This window comes from Crinia signifera, chromosome 11 (genome assembly GCF_055691185.1).
Source record: "Crinia signifera chromosome 11, ASM5569118v1, whole genome shotgun sequence".
In the NCBI taxonomy this organism is placed as follows: Eukaryota; Metazoa; Chordata; class Amphibia; order Anura; family Myobatrachidae; genus Crinia; species Crinia signifera.
The window spans coordinates 113,334,083-113,359,057 of record NC_139227.1 but is presented as its reverse complement, the minus strand read 5'-3'; the positions used below and the strand labels follow the sequence as shown (position 1 = coordinate 113,359,057).

The 24,975-nt window shown below is 44.0% G+C and overlaps 1 protein-coding gene across 3 annotated transcripts in view; it reads left to right on the top strand.

Moving 5' to 3' along the window:
• Positions 1 to 24,609, top strand: part of WT1 (WT1 transcription factor) — a 46,824-nt gene extending 22,215 nt beyond the window's left edge. Inside the window, exons 4-9 of one of the 3 annotated variants that reach the window (XM_083164292.1) lie at positions 7,288 to 7,365; positions 16,817 to 16,913; positions 19,529 to 19,676; positions 20,721 to 20,810; positions 21,238 to 21,321; positions 23,120 to 24,609. In XM_083164292.1, coding sequence (XP_083020418.1) covers positions 7,288 to 7,365; positions 16,817 to 16,913; positions 19,529 to 19,676; positions 20,721 to 20,810; positions 21,238 to 21,321; positions 23,120 to 23,241 — 619 coding nt within the window. In that variant the 3' untranslated portion in view covers positions 23,242 to 24,609. Of the gene's footprint in view, positions 1 to 7,287; positions 7,366 to 16,816; positions 16,914 to 19,528; positions 19,677 to 20,720; positions 20,811 to 21,237; positions 21,331 to 23,119 lie in introns of all 3 variants that reach the window. The other 2 variants (XM_083164291.1, XM_083164293.1) reach the window with 2 other exon arrangements.
• Positions 24,610 to 24,975: the final 366 nt, after the last annotated feature.

Sequence of the window (24,975 nt, the reverse complement as noted above, 5' to 3'; positions counted from 1 at the left end):
CTTATGGGACCCACACCCACCCACACAAACGTATGGGGCCCACACATGTAGCGATTTAGGGGCATTTTCTAAGTGCTCTAACTAGAGCGTTTCGAAAATGCCCCCAAATTTTTCTTTCATGGGATACAAAGTAGCAGAATGAGTTTTATAGGCTAATAATAGCTGGTAAACTTTGCTCTGCGTACAAATATAAAGAACAGCGTGTAACTGTGACCCCACAAACATGTATATGTCTAGTAACTGATTCCATATCTCTTAGTCAAAACATGTTTAATAGGAGATCACTTTGTGCTCCCGGGATGATAACATGAGAGATAACTATTGTCGGTATCACTTGTAATGTCTGCAAACTCGTCATATTTCTTTATGCAGATTGTAGCTGCGATTAGGCAAAGGGTCAATATTTCATACAGTGTCAGAATGACAGAAAAATGCACGATGGTGATAAAATTAGAATATCATTTTTATTGACTACATAAAGCACTGTTGGTTCAATATTATATGCTACCAGGCACCAAGTGTGGAATTGGCTTTTTAAACTTTTCTGTCAATCAAATTGCTAGCGCCTGCACATAACCCCCGCTGTTGGATGTCCTCTCCCCCTACCCCAATCTCGGCATTGTGTAGCGTTGGGGGAGGAGGGCACAATGACACAATTTTGAAGACACACCTGACATCCTGCCCCCTGTAGGAAAATCTCTTGACATCTCTGCCCAACCTGGACCCGTCCTCTTACTTTGTTAATAAAGTGGGCGGCCCAGGTAGCAATGACATGATTCTTGCTGAATTGCATCATCTCAACCTCTCCTCCTGCTGTATATTCAATTTCAGCAATGTATAGTGGAGGAGTGGCTTACGTTACAACACGCCCCCATACCACCCCCGCTCCCTGTGACAGGTCACACCCCCCCACTATGCGCCAATTGTGATTTGATTGTATGATGTCCGACAGCGGTACCCCACGCATCAGATAAAGTAAACAAGTTTTTGAATTTTGTTACATAAAGAAAAGTAAAAAGGACAAATGAACAGATATTCACTTTAGAGGCTAATGATTTTTACAGGTTCTGTAGCAGTCACCCCTTCAGGTTGGACATCTAAGTGTTGAGTTCGGAGGCAGAATTCAGTTCCAGCGATAGAAGCACTGCATTTATTTCTGTCTACGCTCATCCAAGATCAGTCCTGATAATTGTTTAGTCTAACAATGGGTAGCCTAGATTTTCCTATTTAATATCAAGTAGAATAGTAAAGCTGTCCTCACCTCTGTGATGCTGGAGGTTTTCCCTTGTCAAAGTCTCAGCACATTCCAACCCGTTAACTCTCTAAGTGCTGTCACATTCTCTCTTACGGATTACCATATGTGTCTGAATTTACTTTTTTCGGAAACGAAAATATTTTTTAGCAAATGTACTAGCTATCCATTGTTGAAGCACAGTGGCATAGTAATTAGTATTACTGTCTCGCAGCACCGTAGTCATAACTATTCTTAACAATTTCTGACCAGGGTCTTATCTGTGTGGATCATGGGCATAACTATTGTGGGTGCAAGAGGTGCAATTGCTATGGGGCCCAGAGGTTAAGGGGGCCTGGAGTTATAAAGGTGCATATCAATTTCACAGGTTTTCCTGCTAAGCAATTGGGTCAGATCTATTACCCCCCCTGAATTGTGGGAGATTACATTTTCAGTTAGAGGAGTGTGTGGTGGATGTTATAAGGGTAAGGGGACACTGTAATGTGGCATCATTTGAGCTAGAGGCCACTATAATATGTCATAATCTGGTCTGCTCATTGAAATGTGGATGGCACTATGCTGTTACATAAGAGGCACAGTAGTGTAGCATAAGATATACTGGGGCAATGCAAAGTGGCATAATTTGAAGTGGAGGGACTGTATGTCTTATGGTTCATTAATTAAGATAGGGAACTACTATGAGGCATAAAATTAGCTAGGGCACTACTATGGTTCACAAAAGCAAATTAACTAGGGCACTACAATGAGTCATAAAATTAATAGCTTCCGCAGAGAGGGATCTCTTAAGATGCATTAGGAGAGGAGCCCCTTCAATGTGTTGCTATAAGGCCACATAGTTCTGGGTATGCCCTTTTGTGGGGTATATATCAGTAATGTGCGGTGGTGGCTGTGTCCAGAGAGCCACTGCCGCTCACTGTGGCCACCACCCCTCCGCCAATACCCCCCCTTCCTCCGCCGCTTACACCCCTGCAGCCGACGCCACCCCATCCCCATCTCCAATACTCCAGAAGCATCCTGGTAGGTCAATTGGATTCTGACAAAATTCATTGGATTCTGTGTGAGTGCACTGGTATATTGGGATTATACTGTGAGCTCCAATGGGGCAGGGGCTGAAATTAATGACCACTTTATACAGAGCAGGGTTGCCTACTTTTAAAGGCTCCTCTCCGGATTTCCATGTGTAGGAAATCCTTGGTTGACAAGCATTAGCCCATAGATTTTTGGGTTAGGTGTCCAGACTCTATGAGTGTGTGGTAAGCCCCAGAGGGTGCATTTAATGCAGATTTTTGCAGCTCCTGAGGCTGCATGGAAAAATCTGCATTAAGTAAACATTTTAGGCTTGATGATTGGGTTAGCAGAAATTCCGGGGCAAATTGAATCTTCCCCCAAGTGGGCAAACCATTTTCAGTTGCACCAATCATGGGGTCATCTACTAGAGGTGTCAGCTACAGTCACGGCTGGTTGGCTAGGGGGCAGGGGTATAGTTGCAGAGATGCATACCGCTTTGAATTTGGGCAGATAGTCACGTACAGTAGTAGGACTTCCGGCTGCGTAAGGGCTGACACAAAATCAGCCCCAAAGTCAGAATCTGTAAGCCCCAAACACAACATAAAACATTACGACAGTCCCAGCGGAATTGGAAAGGTTAATGAAATGAATTAACCAGAGACGGGTCTGTGTGCAGCGACTGCGCTGTTTCGGTTGCACTGTTTAGTAACAAAGCTAACAGCCTTCCAGGGAAACACAGTGATATGCAATACATTTAGATTAATGACAAACCGGGTAACATTAGATTACTTGTTGAAAACAACTCAGCAGAACAAAATAAAGAAAACATTTAATATTTAAAAAAATGATGTGTCAACTCGATACAAGAGACTCCTGCTGCAAGATCCCCGAGCTGGTATTTCTAATAAAAAAATGGTCCTGAAGGTATTAATTACACCAGCGTTACAGGAAGAATTTGTGGAATTGCTAAATGTGGTGGTACAGGCCAGCACGGGATGATGGGGGGAAACTGCAGGAGAGCTGCTCAGTTCAGAATTGATATGAAGGATATTGTGCAAGCTGAACGCCAGGCCAGACACCGCTATGACTGATGCTGCTATTCTTTACTGCCATGAATCAGACAGGTTTAATTCAACGTTAGGCTAGCTAGCCGCCGGCGGACAATATCAGCCACCGCTCCTATTGTAGAACACAGTTACCTAGAGAATTTAATAACAAAATCCAAACAGCAGCTATGTTTGGTAACTCATAGCAACCATGAACTTGGTTTCACAATTCCGGGGAAATAGCTCCCATACGCCAGACTACCCTCTGCTTGAGGATCAGCCAATGAGCAGATCCAATCCAACCCAACTGGACCCTACTGCGAGACCTTACATAGGTCCATATAGTAATCATGGCCGGACTGCTCATTGGCACTTCTGGGAGCTATAGCCATAGGGAACCCCAATACTCAGAGAAGCCTTGACGGATGGCTTGGGGGCTTACCCATGATATCATTCAGTGTGCTGGAGAAAACAATTTTCCTTACTCAGTATTCCTCCTCCCTATTAAGCACCTGAGTGATAAAACTGATTGAGCGTCTGCCAGTATGCACTTCTGGTAGATGCTAGAAGAGATGATGAACTTAATGGGCCTGCTAAGGACATTGCTTGGCTTCCCAGCGCTCCATTTGTACTACTAGATCAGTGGTTCCCAACCTTTTTTCTCTCCCGTACCCCCTTGATTAGACTTTTCATTTATAAGTAACCCTCCTCTCAATTTGAAATTTCCACAGTGCTTATGAGTGGAAGTGAGCAGTATGCGTGTCCTAATATTAAGGAGTAGCCGTGGACTAGTATATGGTCAGGAATCAGGTCCGTCTTTGTCTGGCCGCTGGCTGTGTATTGTCTCCAGAGTTCCCGCTAACACCCAGTACTATTTTTCTTGAAAAATAGGTCCAGGAACTCCAGGTCTGAGGGTGGATCAATTAAGTAAAAAATAATATATATAATAAAGAGAGGGAGAGAGAGATAGATGTATATATTGTATTTAGAAACAAAGGCACTCACAGGTGACTTTAAAATAAAACTTATCTTATGGAAAGTACATTTTTAGTTCCTGATGATGTCATATTTAATTAGAGGTTCAGGAACTGAGTTCCTGCTGGTTCCTGCTGAAAAATAGCACTGCTAACACCTGTAGGATTAATGCTTCTTCCACCCATGTCAGTGTGGGGCAGATGTTCACAGGAAGCTCTCAGTGAATTGCTGGTTGGGCAAAAGCACGAGGAGACACTGCAGATGGAACTGGAAATGACACAACGTGGCTTGTTTCCATGTCAATGTTAGACTTCTTTTGCCATTGGGAGACTTTTTCTTCTTCCGCCATTACCAATATTATTTCCAAGTACCCCCAACTGGTCTGCAGAGTACCCCCAGGGGTACTAGTACCCCAGGTTGGGAACCACTGTACTAGATGATGGCTATAGGCAAAGTCTTCACATGTCCTCTGTAGAAGGGTTTAGGACTGAAAAGATAAGAGAACGATGCCTAATTTACAGTCAATGCATAGCAGCCCTTATTCAGTTGTAGTTGGAGGAGCAGTGATAGCACCAATACGGTAATGCAGCAGGGGGCACGACACCTATGGCTGCATTACTGATCCGAGCTGCGGCCTAGGAGACAATATTGGTTCATCACCAACATCATCGTCCAGCTGCATGTCCTAATAGGGCCACCGCTTCTAAAACGCAAAGGCTATCCTCTGACAGAGATCCTGGCCTCTTCCCTCCCCTATAACTACGGCAACTGGCCTCCGCTATGGCATCAAACTGTCAATCCCTGCATCCGTCTTTGCAGAACCTGTTTGATCACGCACGGAGCGGTTTCTGCACCTATACAAAGAACCAATGATTGCTACTTTGCGGCAGACAAAGCTACGCTTGCCACATATAAATTACACCCAGCGGGCACATCTTAATCTGATGTCACTAAAGAGGAGATAATTGATCCCTATAATGCGTACGGGGCCATGATGGCTTGATTTGCCTGGATTAGATTAGAAGTATTCCGGGGTTGAAGTGGTCTTGGAGAGGTGGTGGAACTCATCTCCATCTGCCACCTAATCCCCCCCCCCCCCCTCCACCCTCCCCACATAAGGCAGATCCAGGGTCAATGGCAGAGTTGAAATCTATAATGCTTTTCTGTTAGAATAAGGAGCAGGACCCAGGTGGTGGTAGAACTAGTTCCACCTCACCATTACAGGTGGTGGAACCGTGGGTGAGGATATATGAAGCAGTGATAACAGATGAGAAGTGATAAAGTGCCTGGTACTTACTTTATCACCGGCCAATCAGTTCCTGACTGTTGTTACAGGGTTGGTTTGAAAAGGTCCAGTTAGGAACTGATTGGCCGTTGATAAAGTACCAGGCACTTTATCACTTCTTCTCCCTTATCACTGCTTCTACATCTACAACTAGATTATCAAAACAGCAGTACCTACAAGATCATTATTCTTACATAGTAACTCTTACCATACACAGATATACAGTGCACATGACTAATACAATAAGGCTTTGAATATTTCTAAACATTATTTTAAAAACAACTGGTGGAGATATATGTTTAAACTTTTCACAATAATACCTGAGTAAACGCAGAGATCTGAGGTCATTGCTTATCATTAGAGATATATTATCATCGGAGGTATAGTCTACAGGAATTCGAGAAATGTTTAAACAAAAACCGAAGATGTCTCCAAATCTTGTTTAATTAGTTTCTGCTTTTTCACTTTAAGGAGATATAGTAATGTTCACAATAACAAATATACTGTTACTTTTATATTGTAATATATATAAATGTTGTTGACTCCAATTCATAAAATAATTGATAAAGGGGGAGATTTATCAAGTCTTGGCAAGATTTTATCACACCTTGGAGAGAGCTAAAGTGGAGTTGTTGCTCATAACAACAACCAACTCTAAATGTTATTTTTCTAGCACAATATAATAACAGCTACTGTAGAAACTGATTGGTTGGCACTTTGTCTCTCCACTTTAGCTCATATTTGCCCATTATCCAGATCTGTTTGGCTCTTGGGGGGTGGGACTGGGTTGTCCCATCTTTATGCTCTGCTGCCCAAAGCGGCGTGATTTGCAGGTCTGTGGAAGTGGTGCGCCATAATTATGCAACTTTGAGTCATTCAATCCGCTTTCTCCATTCATCTCTGCGATACTCCTCTCTAACTAACTGATCATGCTCACTGAAGAGCTGGCCACTCTTCCAAGGGTGCAGGGAACTGTCCATAAAAATAGGGCATAGCGCACGGTTGCCTACCCTCCTGGAAATTGGGTCCCCCTCCTGGCCACCCAGAAAAGTGGGTAACCCTCCCAAATTCTTAGGGACCCGCGCTCCGCCCCGTGACCGCGGCATTTAAATAACCCGAATTGCCAATCTCCGGGGAGGTAGCGGGGCTAAAGTGTCATAATCGCATCATTTTAGCCTGTCCCCTCCATGGAGATCGGCAAATCAGGTTATTTCCCATCCTGAGGGCAGGGCTTAATGACATCATGCCCAAGCTCCACCCCCCAAAGTGCTGCTGAAAGTCTCCTCTCCGGGCTTCTTCTGGAGAGGAGACTACAAAACTCAGAAACCTTGGCATAGCGTTGGCAAGTATGCTTTATCTCTCGCTTCAAGACTTGATATATTTTTCCCCAAAGGAATTTCCTAATTGGAGTATCTCAAACATAAATCACAGATGTCATTGCTAAATCAGCTCCGGAATACAAAGCTTAGCTATAGTATTTCAGCGGAACCAACTTAAATCCTTGTTTCACAACTCTCAGTGAGTGGAAGGGGCAACAGTTACCGGCGGGGGAGGATTACAAGGTGCAACCAAATGCTTCCAGGGTCGTATCGGATTCTCAGGAAAAACTTAGTGGGCTGTTCCTTCCTACTGTGCTCTTTCATGTTTATTTTTTCTTTTTCTTTTTTTTTGTTGCTTTAAATAGTTAAAGTTTTTTGTGTTGTTGTGTTGTTTTGTTACAGTGATAATCTCTACCAAATGACCTCACAGCTGGAATGTATGACATGGAATCAGAGGAACTTGGGTAGTTCTCTGAAGAGGTAACATTCTAAATAGCATAGCTTATATCCTTGCTGCTTTTACACAATTCTTCCAGATAAAATAATTATTTGCAGAACATATAAAGTTTTTTTTAGTAGTTGATAAATGGTAGAGACACAGCAGATGTGAAATGTCAAACCCAATTACTGAGCAGGCGCTACATGTTTCTGACAAATAAATATTTCCTACTGACTTCAATTATTGCTACTCTTGTGCAGAACACCCAAATTCTAAATATAACGAGAGGCGCTACCATGCTAGAACTTTGACACAGGTGTACATTCTAACAGCCTAATTTATTAGCAAATTGACAAAACCATGCTGCACTGCAAGTTATGCAGATGTAAAATGTGCGGAGAGAGTTAGATTTGGGTGATGTGTGTTCAAACTGAAATCTTAACTGCAGACAAGGGTGTAACTACCATAGGTACAAGGGATGCAGCTGCTATGGGGCCCAGTCCTGAAGGGGGCCCATATTTGCTAACTAATATATTTTACATACATTTATCACCATCAGTTGCTTAATACGGGACCCTTACAAACTTTTGCTATGGGGCCTACGAATATCTAGGTACGCCTCTGACAGCAAAGTAAGACTATAGCAGCCAGTATTTACCCTGCACAGAAACAAGTTAACTCACCCAGGGCCAGATGCACTAAGCTTCAAAATTTATAAAATGGAGAGTGATAAACAGCCAGTCAATCAGATCCTAGATGCCATGTCACAGACTGTGTTTGAAAAATGTCAGACAGGAGCTGATTGGCTGGCTGTTTATCACTTTCCATTGTATCACTTTTGAAGCTTAGAGCACCTGGCCCCCAAATCTAACTCTCTCTGCACCTGTTACATCTGCCCCGCCTGCAGTGCAGCATGGTTTTCTCCGTTTGCTAAAATAAGCAGCTTTGCGATTGGGTCTGAATTAGGCCCTAAGTACTAACACTGCTAATCAGAATAATTATAATAAACCCTGCAAAATAGCATAGAGCAAAACTGAGGTGCTTAGCATAATTTTGGCTACAGATATGGGCACACCTACTGTGACCAGGTCACATAGAGCCTGACTCAGGCTTTGTCGGATGGAGACAAATTTGGCCCTATCTCCGATGGTGGGGTTTGCGCATGAGCAGACCCCCAGTGTGAACGTCTTCGGTGAGAATCACTACTGCCGAGGCATTTACACGGGCAGGGGGGCAGAGATCGGCGATCCAAGTCCCCCCCTTGTCGGTATTTCGGCGGTCGGGATTCTGGCGTCGGTATTTCGACCGCCGGGATTTCCTACTGAATCTACCTAGTAAATAGGTATTAATCAGACCCTTAGGGGGAAATTTACTAAAGGAAATTTGTAAAAAATAGGTGTAAAAATAGGTGTATTTGTATCCAGAAATACACTTATTTTTGACATTTACAATCCCGAAAATACGGCAATTCATATTCGTATTGATGTTAAGGGGGAAATTTACCAATATGAAAAACCTAGTTTTTCGTATTGGTTGTTTCCCTACGACTGCATACGACTGTTTAAGTCGTATGCAAAGTCGTGTTCCGGAGGGGGATTTACAAAGCAGTCAGATACGACTGCTTTGTAACCCTCCGATGGTGTAATGATTCGTATTAGCGGCCGTATATACGGCTGCTAATACGAATTATTTCTAGCAGTCTGCACGGATCAAGTCAGATCCGTGCAGGCTGCAAGGTGTAAAAAAAAATAGAAAAATAAATAAATTTAAAAAAAAAAACGGCGTGGGGTCCCCCCCACAGCCATAACCAGCACCAGGCTGAAGGAGCCGGGGCCGGTAATTAAAAATCAGGGAGCCCGACAAATAGGGGTTCCCCGATTTTTAACAACCAGCCCCAGGCTCCAGGTCCGGGGCTGGTTCCCAAAATACGGGGGACAAAATGAGTAGCGGTCCCCCGTATTTTAAGAACCAGCCCCAGGCACAACCAGCCGGCAGGGTAATGTCACAGCCGGGGGACACTTATAATATAAGGTCCCGCGGCCAAAACATTCTCCCTACCGACCAGTCAGCCTGGCCAGGGGCCCTGGGGGAGTGGGGACCCCCCCAATGAAGGGGTCCCCCCCCTCCAGGACTTACCTGACCAGGCTGAAGCCTGGTGCTGTCCTCGATGCCCCTGGGCGGTGGGCATCGAGCTGATAAATGTTGTAAAAAATAGATAAACCATTGTTTTTTACTGTGGCACTACAAGTGCCAGCAAGCCTCCCCAGCAAGCTGGGACTTGGAGAACCACAAGTCCCAGCCTGCTGGGCATTAAAGGGCCCGCTGGCACTTGTAGTTCTACAGTTAAAAAAATAGTGCACAAAACACACTGACACACTTTTAAAATAAAACTTTATTACACACAAAGCCCACACATACTAATACTTACCTATCTTCTTCCCATAGGTCGCCCTGGTCCTGTGTCGGCGTCTTCTGGTCCTGTGTCGTCTTCTTCCTCCATGTCGACGTCGCTGTCGGCGATGGTGTCCCCGTCCGGATCCGAAGAAATCCATTTGGGAAGCTGTGGAAGGAAACCATACTCACCTGTCCCAGCGCGACGTAGTCCAGGTAAGGGTCTTTGCAAAAAAATAAACCGAAAACCCCGAAACCAAACCGGACTGACGGAGACGCACGTGTGTTTGTTTACATCGTGCGGCTCCGCCTCCCGAATGCCGCTATTGGCCGCTAGGCCGCAAGGCGGCCAATAGCGGCATTCGGGAGGCGGAGCCGCACGATGTAAACACACCGTGCGTCTCCGTCGTGTCCGGTTTGGTTTCGGGGTTTTCGGTTTATTTTTTTGCAAAGACCCTTACCTGGACTACGTCGCGCTGGGACAGGTGAGTATGGTTTCCTTCCACAGCTTCCCAAATGGATTTCTTCGGATCCGGACGGGGACACCATCGCCGACAGCGACGTCGACATGGAGGAAGAAGACGACACAGGACCAGAAGACGCCGACACAGGACATCAGGGCTACCTACGGAGAGAAGATAGGTAAGTATTAGTATGTGTGGGCTTTGTGTGTAATAAAGTTTTATTTTAAAAGTGTGTCAGTGTGTTTTGTGCACTATTTTTTTAACTGTAGAACTACAAGTGCCAGCGGGCCCTTTAATGCCCAGCAGGCTGGGACTTGTGGTTCTCCAAGTCCCAGCTTGCTGGGGAGGCTTGCTGGCACTTGTAGTGCCACAGTAAAAAACAATGGTTTATCTATTTTTTACAACATTTATCAGCTCGATGCCCACCGCCCAGGGGCATCGAGGACAGCACCAGGCTTCAGCCTGGTCAGGTAAGTCCTGGAGGGGGGGGACCCCTTCATTGGGGGGGTCCCCACTCCCCCAGGGCCCCTGGCCAGGCTGACTGGTCGGTAGGGAGAATGTTTTGGCCGCGGGACCTTATATTATAAGTGTCCCCCGGCTGTGACATTACCCTGCTGGCTGGTTTTGCCTGGGGCTGGTTCTTAAAATACGGGGGACCCCTACTCATTTTGTCCCCCGTATTTTGGGAACCAGCCCCGGACCTGGAGCCTGGGGCTGGTTGTTAAAAATCGGGGAACCCCTATTTGTCGGGATCCCTGATTTTTAATTACCGGCCCCGGCTCCTTCAGCCTGGTGCTGGTTTCGGCTGTGGGGGGGACCCCACGCCGTTTTTTTTTTAAATTTATTTATTTTTTCTATTTTTTTACACTGTAGCCTGCACGGATCTGACTGATCCGTGCAGGCTAAAACGCAAATAGAACAGGAAAATGGTGTTCTATTTTCCTGTCGTATTTGCGTGGGTGTTTCACACCACTAAGCAGCCGTATTGTCAGTACGGCTGCTTAGTAAATCAGAAACCACCATTCTTTTGAATGGTGATTTCTGTCGTATCCTATCGATGGTGTAGGGCATTCGTATTTGTAACTACAAATACGAATGTTCCATCTTTAGGACTACGAATTGTTGTATTTTTGGGATTGTAAATCCCGAAAATACAAATTCGTAAAAAAAAGGTGTATTTCTCCCTACGAATACACCTTTTTTCTACGAATCCATTTTGGTAAATGTCCCCCTCTATCAATACGAATAGCAGTATTTTCGGGATAGTAAATGTCAAAAATAAGTGTATTTCTGGATACAAATACACCTATTTTTACACCTATTTTTTACAAATTTCCCCCTTACTATCCCGAAAATACGGCAATTCGTATTCGTATTGATGTGCTATCAGTACGAATGCGAATTGCCGTATTTTTGGGATAGTAAGGGGGAAATTTACCAATATGAAAAACCTAGTTTTTCGTATTGGTTGTTTCCCTACGACTGCATACGACTGTTTAAGTCGTATGCAAAGTCGTGTTCCGGAGGGGGATTTACAAAGCAGTCAGATACGACTGCTTTGTAACCCTCCGATGGTGTAATGATTCGTATTAGCGGCCGTATATACGGCCGCTAATACGAATTATTTCTAGCAGTCTGCACGGATCAAGTCAGATCCGTGCAGGCTGCAAGGTGTAAAAAAAAATAGAAAAATAAATAAATAAAAAAAAAAAACGGCGTGGGGTCCCCCCCACAGCCATAACCAGCACCAGGCTGAAGGAGCCGGGGCCGGTAATTAAAAATCAGGGAGCCCGACAAATAGGGGTTCCCCGATTTTTAACAACCAGCCCCAGGCTCCAGGTCCGGGGCTGGTTCCCAAAATACGGGGGACAAAATGAGTAGGGGTCCCCCGTATTTTAAGAACCAGCCCCAGGCACAACCAGCCGGCAGGGTAATGTCACAGCCGGGGGACACTTATAATATAAGGTCCCGCGGCCAAAACATTCTCCCTACCGACCAGTCAGCCTGGCCAGGGGCCCTGGGGGAGTGGGGACCCCCCCAATGAAGGGGTCCCCCCCCTCCAGGACTTACCTGACCAGGCTGAAGCCTGGTGCTGTCCTCGATGCCCCTGGGCGGTGGGCATCGAGCTGATAAATGTTGTAAAAAATAGATAAACCATTGTTTTTTACTGTGGCACTACAAGTGCCAGCAAGCCTCCCCAGCAAGCTGGGACTTGGAGAACCACAAGTCCCAGCCTGCTGGGCATTAAAGGGCCCGCTGGCACTTGTAGTTCTACAGTTAAAAAAATAGTGCACAAAACACACTGACACACTTTTAAAATAAAACTTTATTACACACAAAGCCCACACATACTAATACTTACCTATCTTCTCTCCGTAGGTAGCCCTGATGTCCTGTGTCGGCGTCTTCTGGTCCTGTGTCGTCTTCTTCCTCCATGTCGACGTCGCTGTCGGCGATGGTGTCCCCGTCCGGATCCGAAGAAATCCATTTGGGAAGCTGTGGAAGGAAACCATACTCACCTGTCCCAGCGCGACGTAGTCCAGGTAAGGGTCTTTGCAAAAAAATAAACCGAAAACCCCGAAACCAAACCGGACTGACGGAGACGCACGTGTGTTTGTTTACATCGTGCGGCTCCGCCTCCCGAATGCCGCTATTGGCCGCTAGGCCGCAAGGCGGCCAATAGCGGCATTCGGGAGGCGGAGCCGCACGATGTAAACACACCGTGCGTCTCCGTCGTGTCCGGTTTGGTTTCGGGGTTTTCGGTTTATTTTTTTGCCAAGACCCTTACCTGGACTACGTCGCGCTGGGACAGGTGAGTATGGTTTCCTTCCACAGCTTCCCAAATGGATTTCTTCGGATCCGGACGGGGACACCATCGCCGACAGCGACGTCGACATGGAGGAAGAAGACGACACAGGACCAGAAGACGCCGACACAGGACATCAGGGCTACCTACGGAGAGAAGATAGGTAAGTATTAGTATGTGTGGGCTTTGTGTGTAATAAAGTTTTATTTTAAAAGTGTGTCAGTGTGTTTTGTGCACTATTTTTTTAACTGTAGAACTACAAGTGCCAGCGGGCCCTTTAATGCCCAGCAGGCTGGGACTTGTGGTTCTCCAAGTCCCAGCTTGCTGGGGAGGCTTGCTGGCACTTGTAGTGCCACAGTAAAAAACAATGGTTTATCTATTTTTTACAACATTTATCAGCTCGATGCCCACCGCCCAGGGGCATCGAGGACAGCACCAGGCTTCAGCCTGGTCAGGTAAGTCCTGGAGGGGGGGGACCCCTTCATTGGGGGGGTCCCCACTCCCCCAGGGCCCCTGGCCAGGCTGACTGGTCGGTAGGGAGAATGTTTTGGCCGCGGGACCTTATATTATAAGTGTCCCCCGGCTGTGACATTACCCTGCCGGCTGGTTGTGCCTGGGGCTGGTTCTTAAAATACGGGGGACCCCTACTCATTTTGTCCCCCGTATTTTGGGAACCAGCCCCGGACCTGGAGCCTGGGGCTGGTTGTTAAAAATCGGGGAACCCCTATTTGTCGGGCTCCCTGATTTTTAATTACCGGCCCCGGCTCCTTCAGCCTGGTGCTGGTTACAGCTGTGGGGGGGACCCCACGCCGTTTTTTTTTTTAATTTATTTATTTTTTCTATTTTTTTACACTGTAGCCTGCACGGATCTGACTGATCCGTGCAGGCTAAAACGCAAATAGAACAGGAAAATGGTGTTCTATTTTCCTGTCGTATTTGCGTGGGTGTTTCACACCACTAAGCAGCCGTATTGTCAGTACGGCTGCTTAGTAAATCAGAAACCACCATTCTTTTGAATGGTGATTTCTGTCGTATCCTATCGATGGTGTAGGGCATTCGTATTTGTAACTACAAATACGAATGTTCCATCTTTAGGACTACGAATTGTTGTATTTTTGGGATTGTAAATCCCGAAAATACAAATTCGTAAAAAAAAGGTGTATTTCTCCCTACGAATACACCTTTTTTCTACGAATCCATTTTGGTAAATGTCCCCCTAAATGTCAAAAATAAGTGTAATCTGGATACAAATACACCTATTTTTTTTACAAATTTCCTTTAGTAAATTTCCCCCTTAATCTGAAATTACTTTCTATATCATATTATATATTGCAGAAATTGTTATAATGATGCTGATGAGCAGTTTCAGTACTTATAACGTGTACCAGCATTTCTTTTTCTTCTTTTTTCTAAGCACAACATTATTAAGCCTTAACTTCTCAGAGATTTCCCACATTTCTAAAATAAAAAAAATGCCTCGTTTTACATTGAATCTCATTGCCATTAAATTTTGGGCTTAAACATACCACAAAAGTGTTTTCATGCAAAAGCTGCTGCTTAGTAACTGAGTAAACTTATCCCAATGTCATATAACTCTGTGACCCTCGTCCTACACAATGATCTATCTTTCTAGAAATTATAATAATCCTTTCATTGGAAAAAAAAAAAAGTTGACTGAAAATGATAAACAATGATATTCCACCCAAAATATTGCGTGTGTGGAGTGTCTCCGGCATCCAGGCGACTTTTCATTGCAGTGAGCGTGTCCGGCATGCCCTAGTGGCCTATTTGTGCTGACTATAGCGCACACCGTACATACAAAATGTGTGCATTATAGCACTTTGCAGTTTGATTTTTGCTAATTATTATGTCCTGCAGGGGCGTATAACCCCATGGCCAGGCACTAGACGTTCAGGCCCTCTACAGCACATCAATCGTTTACCCCACTACACCCCACCCCACTACAGCTGATGTTTAGGAAGCAGAGATTATGCCATCATTTACAGCCTCATTAATCACAAGAGCAACGATACCCAGTCTGGTGACCTCCTTACTCATCCTTTTCTCTGTTGGAATAGCACTCATACGCTATTGGTCCGCTGTCTGCCCCCACCCACAATGTTTAAAAAAATACTCAGCTTGCTACAGTGCAGAGTGCAAAGTGCCTCTAACCATTGGGTAACAGTGACCTAGCAAAAATATTGATGGGCCCTTATTCCATGCAGGGCCCCTAGGCTTCATTCTAGTCAGCATTATGGATGATGTAGCCCTGTGACCAGTATTGTATCTTCCTTCCCTAACTACAGTAAAGAGACAAATCTGAAACATCCTCTAGAACACAGGGGTAGATGTATGAAGCGGTGATAAGGGAGAAGTGAGCCAGAAGCGGAGAGGCCCATGGCAACCAATCAGCGCTGTATGATTGTACATTATGCAAATTATAGATGTTACTTCAGTGCTGATTGGCTGCCATGAGCCACTTCTCCTCTGGCTCACTTCTCCTCCCTTATCACTGCTTTGTAAATCTACCTCTCAATGTGGTAAGATGATACTGTACAACAATTTGGACAGATTAATGTTGGTCACACAAGTTCTGGTTGCTGCTAACTAACTTTATGACTAATTTTTCCTTTTAACATTTGATATTTACTAGCTACCAATGTTTCTTATTGGCTAGATTTACTAAAACCTCCTAAAAAGAAAAATGTACTTGTTGCTCTAAGCAACCAATCAAATTCTAGCACACATCTGATTGGGTAACAATTCAACTTTACCGTTTAAGAATTGAAAGAGACAAAGTGCCAACCAATCAGCTTCTGTCATTTTATAGGCTGTAGCGGAAAAATTACAGGAGCTGATTGCTCCACCTTACATTGTCTAATATGATATCAGCTCTGTCAGAATATGCACGTTTACTTTTTTAGGAGGATTGCAGAGCGGAAACACATCAACCTTGACCGATATTCGAACTCCGAATGTAAAGGATGGGAGTTTTCTGTAAGAAACGGCTAATGTATAGGACACAATAGTAATAACAAAACGATGCAGCTTTGTCATAAATGGCTTGCCGCATATCCAAAAGTTCACAGACTTTTAGCAACAAAAAACATATTTGACCTAAGCATGTTTTAAGGATAAAGGAAGAAAATCTATATTAGTGATCTATGACCATCCACGAAAAGAAGACATTTTTCTTTTTGCTTTTTTTTTTAGGCCAAAGTTGCAGAATCTGTGGAAAATCAGGCTGAGACATGGCCTCATCTTCAAGACATAAAGCCAAAATATTTATCTGTCTATGTTTGGCGGACAGCTCAAATGCACAGTTCAGCATTTGTAGTTTCAATGGTCATAAACACAAGGCTTGTGCATCTGTAAAATATACGGGCTGTTCCAAAAATGATCTTGAACTTTTTACTATTCAGTTACTTCTATGAGGCTTGCTTGATAAATATATTCTGTGTGGATTCAGTGATATATGATTTTAATTTAAGCTTCTATTTCCTAAGTGAATTGATTGGCTGAACATTGGTTGGGCACACAAAATGGCCACTTGAAGTTTTAAAAGGGAATGTGTTAACACCAAATTCTTAGACTTGATTCTGACTTTTGAGGACTTCTTATAAAGAAGTAATTAGTAAGATGAATTTACAGTAAAAAAAATAATATTTGAACCCAGAGATTCAAGATAATTAGGGAGAAAATACATTTGAAAATAATTGCTCATTATATATGTATCTATGCATGGCTTATTTTCTGTTTTATGTAAATATTAAATTATATAGAAAGTGGTTTCACTTGGTGATTTTTTTGCATTTTTTTGTTTTTTTGCAGTCATGCGACAACCTATGAAAATGACAGCACCCCGATGTTATATAGCTGTGGGGGTCAGTACCGGATACACACGCATGGAGTGTTTAGAGGCATACAAGTAAGCATGTAGTGGTGACTCATTAGAACATTTGTTATATAAATGAAAATAAAAAAATTATGTGTAAAAACTTTTTTTTTTTTTGTTAAAGCGGCAATCATTTACACAGCAAAACCGGGTTAATTTTGCCAGGTAATTGATTGCCGCTTTAAAAAAAACCCGGCAAACTCTCCCAAAATCTCTAACTTTCTCATTCTCGCACCCTATTACATTTGGCGCTAGAACTTTTAGTTGGTGACTAATTACATCATCTCCAGGTAACAATAAAATGACAGAGGCAAAGAATAGATAAGAACGAATCAAATATACTGATTTTTCCAAACGGAAGTTTACCTACCACATCATTCCAAGTAATATTTTGTTAAACTTTCTAAGGGGTAACTTTGGTTGCCATGGGCAACATAATCTCTTTTCATTTTAAGAAGCTTTAGTAAATTTGTCTCTAGGTTTCTCTGCTCTGGCAAGACGTGCCCTTCCAAAAGGACAAAAACACTAATGAACCTGTAGTTTTAGGGATTATTCAACGTTGGCTGATATTAATGACAGGGGGAAATAATATTTGTTTAAAGTTGAATCTGGTTTGTCAAAAACAGCTGCTGAATTGTCATATCCACGGTACTATCGGTGGCTGTTTTTGACAATCCATGGACTTTTTGACTGTCTGGGTGAAATGTAATAGGATGAGAGATTCAGAAAGTGAGAGATTTGGTAAGAAATCTTCAGGTTTTTTAAAGCGGCAATCATTTGCACTGCAAAACCAAACTGGTTTTGCAGTGTAAATGATTGCCGCTTTAAAAGAAAACTGGAGATTGGCAAAGTCCATGGATTGGCAAAAACAGCCACCGATAGTACCGTGGATATGACAATTCAGCATGTTTTTGAAAATCCAGATTCAACTTTAAACAAATATTGTTTCCCCCTGTCATTAATATCAGCCGTCTATTCCGACGGTCTGACAATAGGACCCGACATTAAATAGGTCGAATGTCAATCTTGTCAGAAAATAACGATATTTCCGCCTGGCGGAATTATCTGTCGGAATTGAATACTTCCCTTAGCAGTCACAGAAAATTTTATATTTAACAATAGACTGACCTTTTTAAAAAAAAAAAAAATTCTAAAAATTCAGCAGGTCATATTGTGGGCAAGTGATGAGTTAATTCATATTATCTCGTAGAGTTAATAATGATACATGTAATACTACATTTCCATTCTCATTAAGATCACGTAGGGAATTGGTCACTGCCGATCCTGTGTGGCGCCATAATAGATAACAATAGGGTTCCAGGCTGCAAAATTCATAAAGGTAAATGTTTATCTGAAAATGGGAAAACAAAGGGGCCGGTTGTTCTACAGTAAAATCAGTGATGTCATCAATTTGATGTTGCCGAAATATAACAATCTGTAATATTGTATCACATCTGTGGACAAATATATCGGCTGATCCCAAAACAGACCTCATGCTGCTGCAATTGTTACATGGTAACAGCAATGATCTCTGCTCCTGTACACAAAGTTATGAAGGGAATAATATTTATCTTGATTCTGGGCAACTATGTTTATATGGCAAGGGCTGGGGGGTTAAGGTTTAGGTAGTAGAGGGAGGGTTAGGGTCATACAACAAGGGCTGGATGGTTAGGTTTAGGTAGTAGAGGGAGGGTTAGAGTTATACAACAGAGGCTGGGGGTTAGGTTTAGGTAATAGAGGGAGGGTTAGGGTTATACAACAGAGGCTGGGGGTTAGGTTTAGGTAGTAGAGGGAGGGTTAGGGTTTTACAACAGAGGCTGGGGGTTAGGTTTAGGTAGTAGAGGGAGGGTTAGGGTTATACGGCAGGGGCTGGGGGGTTAGGTTTAGGTAATAGAGGGAGGTTTAGAGTTATACAACAGAGGCTGGGGGTTAGGGTTAGGTAGTAGAGGGAGGGTTAGGGTTATACGGCAGGGGCTGGGGTTAGGTTTAGGTAGTAGAGGGAGGGTTAGAGTTATACAACAGGGGCTGGGGGTTAGGTTTAGGTAGTAGAGGGAGGGTTAGGGTTATACGGCAGGGGCTGGATGGTTAGGTTTAGGTAGTAGAGGGAGGGTTAGGGTTATACGGCAGGGGCTGGGGTTAAGGTTTAGGTAGTAGAGGGAGAGTTAGGGATATACGGCAGGGGCTGGGGTTAGGTTTAGGTAGTAGAGGGAGGGTTAGGGTTATACGGCAGGGGCTGGGGTTAAGGTTTAGGTAGTAGAGGGAGGGTTAGGGTTATACGGCAGGGGCTGGGGTTAGGTTTAGGTAGTAGAGGGAGGGTTAGGGTTATACGGCAGAGGCTGGGGTTAAGGTTTAGGTAGTAGAGGGAGGGTTAGGGTTATACAATAAGGGTTGGATGGTTAGGTTTAGGTAGTAGAGGGAGGGTTAGAGTTAGGCAGAGGAAGTTTAGGTTTAGACAGTTTTAGAGCTAGGGTAGGGGGAGGGTTAAGTATACTTACTTAAAAAGTCCAGGTCCTGACCAGCGGGCTGCCGCTGGCCGTTTTCTAACTGGCGGCATCGGGATCCCAATACCATCCTGTGTCAAATGATATGATTTTGTACAGTAATAATGAATATAGTAATTGTACATACGTGTATTATTTTCCCCATAGGATGTTAGACGTGTCCCTGGAGTGACCCCGGCTATCGTTAGGTCAGCAGAAACCAATGAGAAGCGACCTTTCATGTGCGCATACCCTGGATGTAACAAGAGATACTTTAAGCTGTCCCACCTGCAGATGCACAGTAGGAAGCACACAGGTAGCGCAGTGTTTGTAACATACTACAGCCCCGTCCTACGGTGTCTAACATCATATTGCTATGTTCATGTACAGATCCGCTTAGTTCATCTATCATGGCACCTTATGTTGTGGATAGCATTAGAATCGTGCATCCAGTCTTCTAAACACGAACACTAAAGATCGACAGGGTTGTAGAATCAATACAAATCCCAGGATCCTGCCGATCCCGGGATTGGCCACCGTACCCTAATGAATGGTGTTGGCACAAGTCAGCTAAAAAAAAGCGAAGACCTCATGTTGACCTTTCTACTGTTGACCTTCCCATTTTTGACCTAATGCTTCTGCCAACCTTCCAACCAGGGCAGCCGAGAGGTATGTCGGGCCCCGGTAAAATTTTGGGGGCGTGGCAAAATCACGGGAGCCGTGTCCACCTGACCTTGGGCAATTAGTCCATGCCCCCAAAACATTTAGTGGGTGATAACACACTTTAAAGTTGAGGGAGGAGTGTTATTGTCTACACCTCCCTCAGCATCAGCAGCACATACCTACAGCATGTGCTGTGCTGACAGCAGGCTCAGCATAATCCCTCATGCTGTCAGTGAGACGCTCATGCTGAGCCTGCTGTCAGCACAGCACATGCTGTAGGTGTGTGCTGCCGAGGAGGGGATGGACCAGGGCCCCTCCAGCATGCTCAGACCTGGGTAATTAGTATCCGCCCCCCCCCCCCTCTCGGCGGTCCTGCTTCCGACCTAATGTATTTTGACCCCCATAATGTCCCCCTTGGCTTTACTGGGGCCCACCAAGGTTGTCGACTGCCCTGGGCATAAACTGGGAAATACACCTGACAAATGATTAAGAAATGTGCACAAATAAAATATATATTCGCATTTTGAGCTGGTCGTAAATTCTCCTTAGTTTCTATCTGTGTGATTATGAAAACTCTACATTCTGCGGATATTGTGAAAAATACCAATTCAATAAACAAGAATTGAATCGTTACTAAACTTCTCACATCCCGGGACCATTCATTAAACACAAGCCATTCTGCATCTTGTCTCCTAAGGCGAGAAACCATATCAATGTGACTTCAAAGACTGTGAGAGGAGATTTTCTCGTTCCGATCAACTGAAAAGGCACCAAAGACGGCACACAGGTTGGTATAATGACATATACACACTAGTGGGTAAACGGCATCATAAAGGGTGAGATGTATCGAACTGTCTAAAGAGGGCAAGTCAGATTCTAGATTTCATTTTATAAAATATATTCTATACCGATAGTTAGATGATTAGTTGCTATAGGCAACTTCTTTATTTTTGTAGAGGGTTTCCCGCTGCCTGGAAATCAATAAAAAACAATGGGCTTAAGAGTGTGTAGAACCTTGGCAAGTTGCTGTGAGGGGGCGGGGCTTTGTAATACCATGCTTGTGATTTCTCCTATCAGAGGAGGTTCTAGGCACTCAGAAACCCCCCTTGTGTGCATTTTCCGGCAGGAGAGTTGGTCAGAACTGGAACAGAAATACACAGAAATACACATACTATACGGCCTCTATATAAACTGTTTTTGTTTCATGTCCTCAGGCGTTAAACCCTTCCAATGTAAAACATGTGAGAGAAAGTTCTCCCGGTCTGACCACCTGAAGACACACACCAGGACTCATACAGGTAAAACAAGTGCGTAAACCCTTTATTCACATTTTTTTCCGTTGATGTCTTGTCTTAGTAGTAGCATCTGCACAATAGATTAAAATAACTTGGCTACGAAATTTGGATTTTAATATTTAATCAAATTAATAAATCACTTTAATATAAAAATAATCCGGGGTGTAATAATTTATCTTTTATTGAGGATCTATTTAATGGGGCTTGATTGTTTTATTATTTTTAGCCCACGTTATTTCAAGTGCTCTACTGCAACAATTAAAAAGAAAAGAAAAAATACCCATACGGTGCAAGGTATTGAGGTTTTTTACTTATAGAAAGGACATTGGTGTTTAGGCCCGCCTTTGCTGCAAGTCCATAAAGGCCTGAAAAGGAACCCACCGATTGTGGATTATGCACACAAAGGGACTCACTTATACCTCTGAATATAATATGTTTATTTGGGTTGTGTATAATATCCCAGTGGTCCCCATCCCTAATCACATATGTCAGAATTACCAATATCACAACCCAGGGGCGGATTGGCCCACCAGGAAACCGGGCCATTACCCGGTTTGCCGGCCCAAAACTCATTAAAAAGGTGTCAGCCGCGCTCCCCCTGGGAGGCCGGCCGCAGCACTTTGCCCAAATCCAAAATGGCCGCGGGAGGGCTGCTGCACATGCGCGCACAGCACCTCGCGGTCTCCCAGCTCTAGTTCCCCCTCTGCCCAGCCAGCAGTAAAAGGAAGCAGCAGCAGGTGAGAGGAGAGCCCTCACCCCCCCGGCGAGCATTACATAACCCCTCCCCCTCAGGCATGCATTACATACCTCCCCCCCCCCTGTGCATTACATACACTCCCCCCCCCGCTCCCTGGCCGGATTCGAGTCCCAATCCACCCCTGCCACAACCTAACCCTAACTGTACCCTTCAGTAGCCTAACCTTGACCGTACTCTTTGGCAGCCTAACCCAAACCCTCCCTTACACTAACCCTAATACTCGCCACCGGGATTTTGACTGTCAGGATGGTAAAAACTTGGATTTGCTGGTTAGTTGCGGCCACAGAGCATTTTTCTCTTTACAAATACAAATTTTATTTAAGTATTTGGATTCGGTTGATGCAAAATGTCCGCCTTTTAAAGTTTAATCTGGGAATGTGCCAGTTGGACAATCTGGTGCATTTGTTAATGACTATTATTAGCAATTCAGCTGATTGGTCTGACATGGCAGTCCAATCAGCTGAAGGCACAAACATACAGTGTAATGATTTCACTTTGAAACTTGTACTTTCTCTCAGGCTTTGTGGATATGTCAGTTAACTTACCCACAAAGCTTAGCGTTTTCTGATACCCAATTCTACAAGTGCTAGGAAGGATGATCCCAAGGTCTGCTAGTGTGTAGAAGGAATTTATTGTAATGTAAGGCTTAGGTAGAGTTCTCCTTTAATGCACAAGATGCAGGACCCCTGCTCCTCCTGGATGGAAAAATAAAAATATAGGGCAAGTAATTAATTGGCTGAAACAATATTCATTGCAATAGAACATATCAGTTTGTTAGTAATTAGCGACACCATTAAAGCAGGATTGACTGTTTGCCTCCTGTCTGATTCTAGTCACTCATTTCTAGGTACTTGATACAAAATGTCTCCTTGAAGTGTTTGAAAGTCAACTACAATAGGAGTAACTATTCCATTCCATTCAGCTACTGTACATCCTTGTAATTGGCGAAATATTTTGTTTAAAAAGTGTAGCGTCATAGCTTTGTTTCAGTCATAACGCACAGAGGTGTTATTCTATGGTAACTGGATATTTTCCCTTTAACAGGTGAGAAGCCTTTCAGCTGCCGGTGGCCCAGCTGTCAGAAAAAATTTGCCCGGTCAGACGAGTTAGTCCGTCATCACAACATGCATCAAAGAAATATGACCAAGCTGCAGTTGGCTCTTTAGGTGGGGGGTCAAAGGCCCACTGGACTTAAACATCTACTGTATTATATCTATATAAAGCTTCAGGCACATCCAACCAGAGGGCTCTTTGGATGCCGATGAAGAGGTTGATTCTGTTGAGCTCTCGTACGAGAGGGATGACCTGGTAGCGGAGAAGACGGTTCATCTATAGGACAGAATGTCTAGCAATGGGCTGTATTTGGCATCATTATCTCTGTGTCGTGTGTAAACCCTGTTTTACTTATTTAACTTGCGGAGATGTGATACAGTCTGCAGCATGAACAACAAATATATAAAGGTAACAGTGTTTTAGTGTTGTTGTGTTGTGAGGTATCAATGTCTCCGCTTTTCCCATGAAGAAGCAAAGTAATGATACCATTCATCGTTCCACTTTAGGCAACAATCTAAAAGAAGGGAATATAGCACCTTAATAATGTATCGAATTGTAAAAAGCAATTAAACGTACCATAATATGTCATATATGTGGTAATTGGGGAGGGTCCAACAATACTTATTAGGTGATGTATCAAAGCTTAGAGATAAAGCAGTATGAGATAAAGTATAAGGTGTGCCCAATTATAAAGGAGGCTATGGTTGTAGGTAAAGAATAAAGAATATTTATATACAGTGCATGTGTAACATAACTATACATAAGTGCCATTGACATTGATCCAGTGATACCAGGGCGCAGGAAGGGAGTGGATGGCGTCAGTGTAGATACTTCTTGGTTGTTGACGGATCTAGTTTTCCACGGCTTCCTGTACTTCTGTTTGACAGGTGAATCGTTGAACTTTTAGTGATTTTTTTAAGGGGCTGAAGATATGGGAGTCACATGGGGAGATATCGGGGCTGTATGGAGGATGCTTTAGGACCTTCCATTGAAATATGACCAGCAGGCCGAGAATCTTATTGGCCACATGTGGCCTAGCACTCTCCTAGAGCAGCACTATCTCTATCGAGAGCTCGTCTTTGCGCTTGTTTCATCCTCAACAACGTCTTGCAGTACACTGTGCGAGACTCTGCTCTCCGTACACCGTCTTCAACCTGCGATAAAGTTCAGAAGCACGATCGCCTTCTGCGCAAAAAATTGGATAACAGCTCTTTGCGCTGATCTAGAGGGATCCATCATGTAACCGACCGTGCAAAACAACTTTCCGTGAATGAGGAAACTGAGGCAAAGCCGTTCACTACACAGGTGCAACTGGGCAAAACGCCTCGCCATCAGTTGGCAAACACATTAACCCACTGCGATTAGATACAATGCCGTTACAGCAAAAGTCTCCTTTTAATTTGGGCACACCTTATATCAACCAATCAGCTGCTGTTATTTTACAGGCTGTTTGAAAAATTAAAGACTCTGATTGGTTGGTACTTTATGTTTCTCCACCTTAAATTTCTCCAAATGTTGACACATTTCCCCCTTATTCTGCCCTTTGGACAGACAAAGATAAGTTCTACAGTACCCACCTCAGCAACAGACCTGTGCTCAGTCAGGGCCAGCTAGGGATTGTCTATGTATGTAGTTATCTGTTCCTTGACTTGTGTACATCTGGCCACACGTGGACTAAACCTGCTGCCCCACTGAGGGGCAAAGGACAGCACCTTCCAAATTGGCTACACACTTTTGGGCTGAGTAGTCAGATGCCATTGGAGCCTATTAGCAGGTGACTGCTCACACAGCTGGCAGAAAATAGTGATCTGTGACAGATTTACAAACGTGTCCGAAAATGATCCATC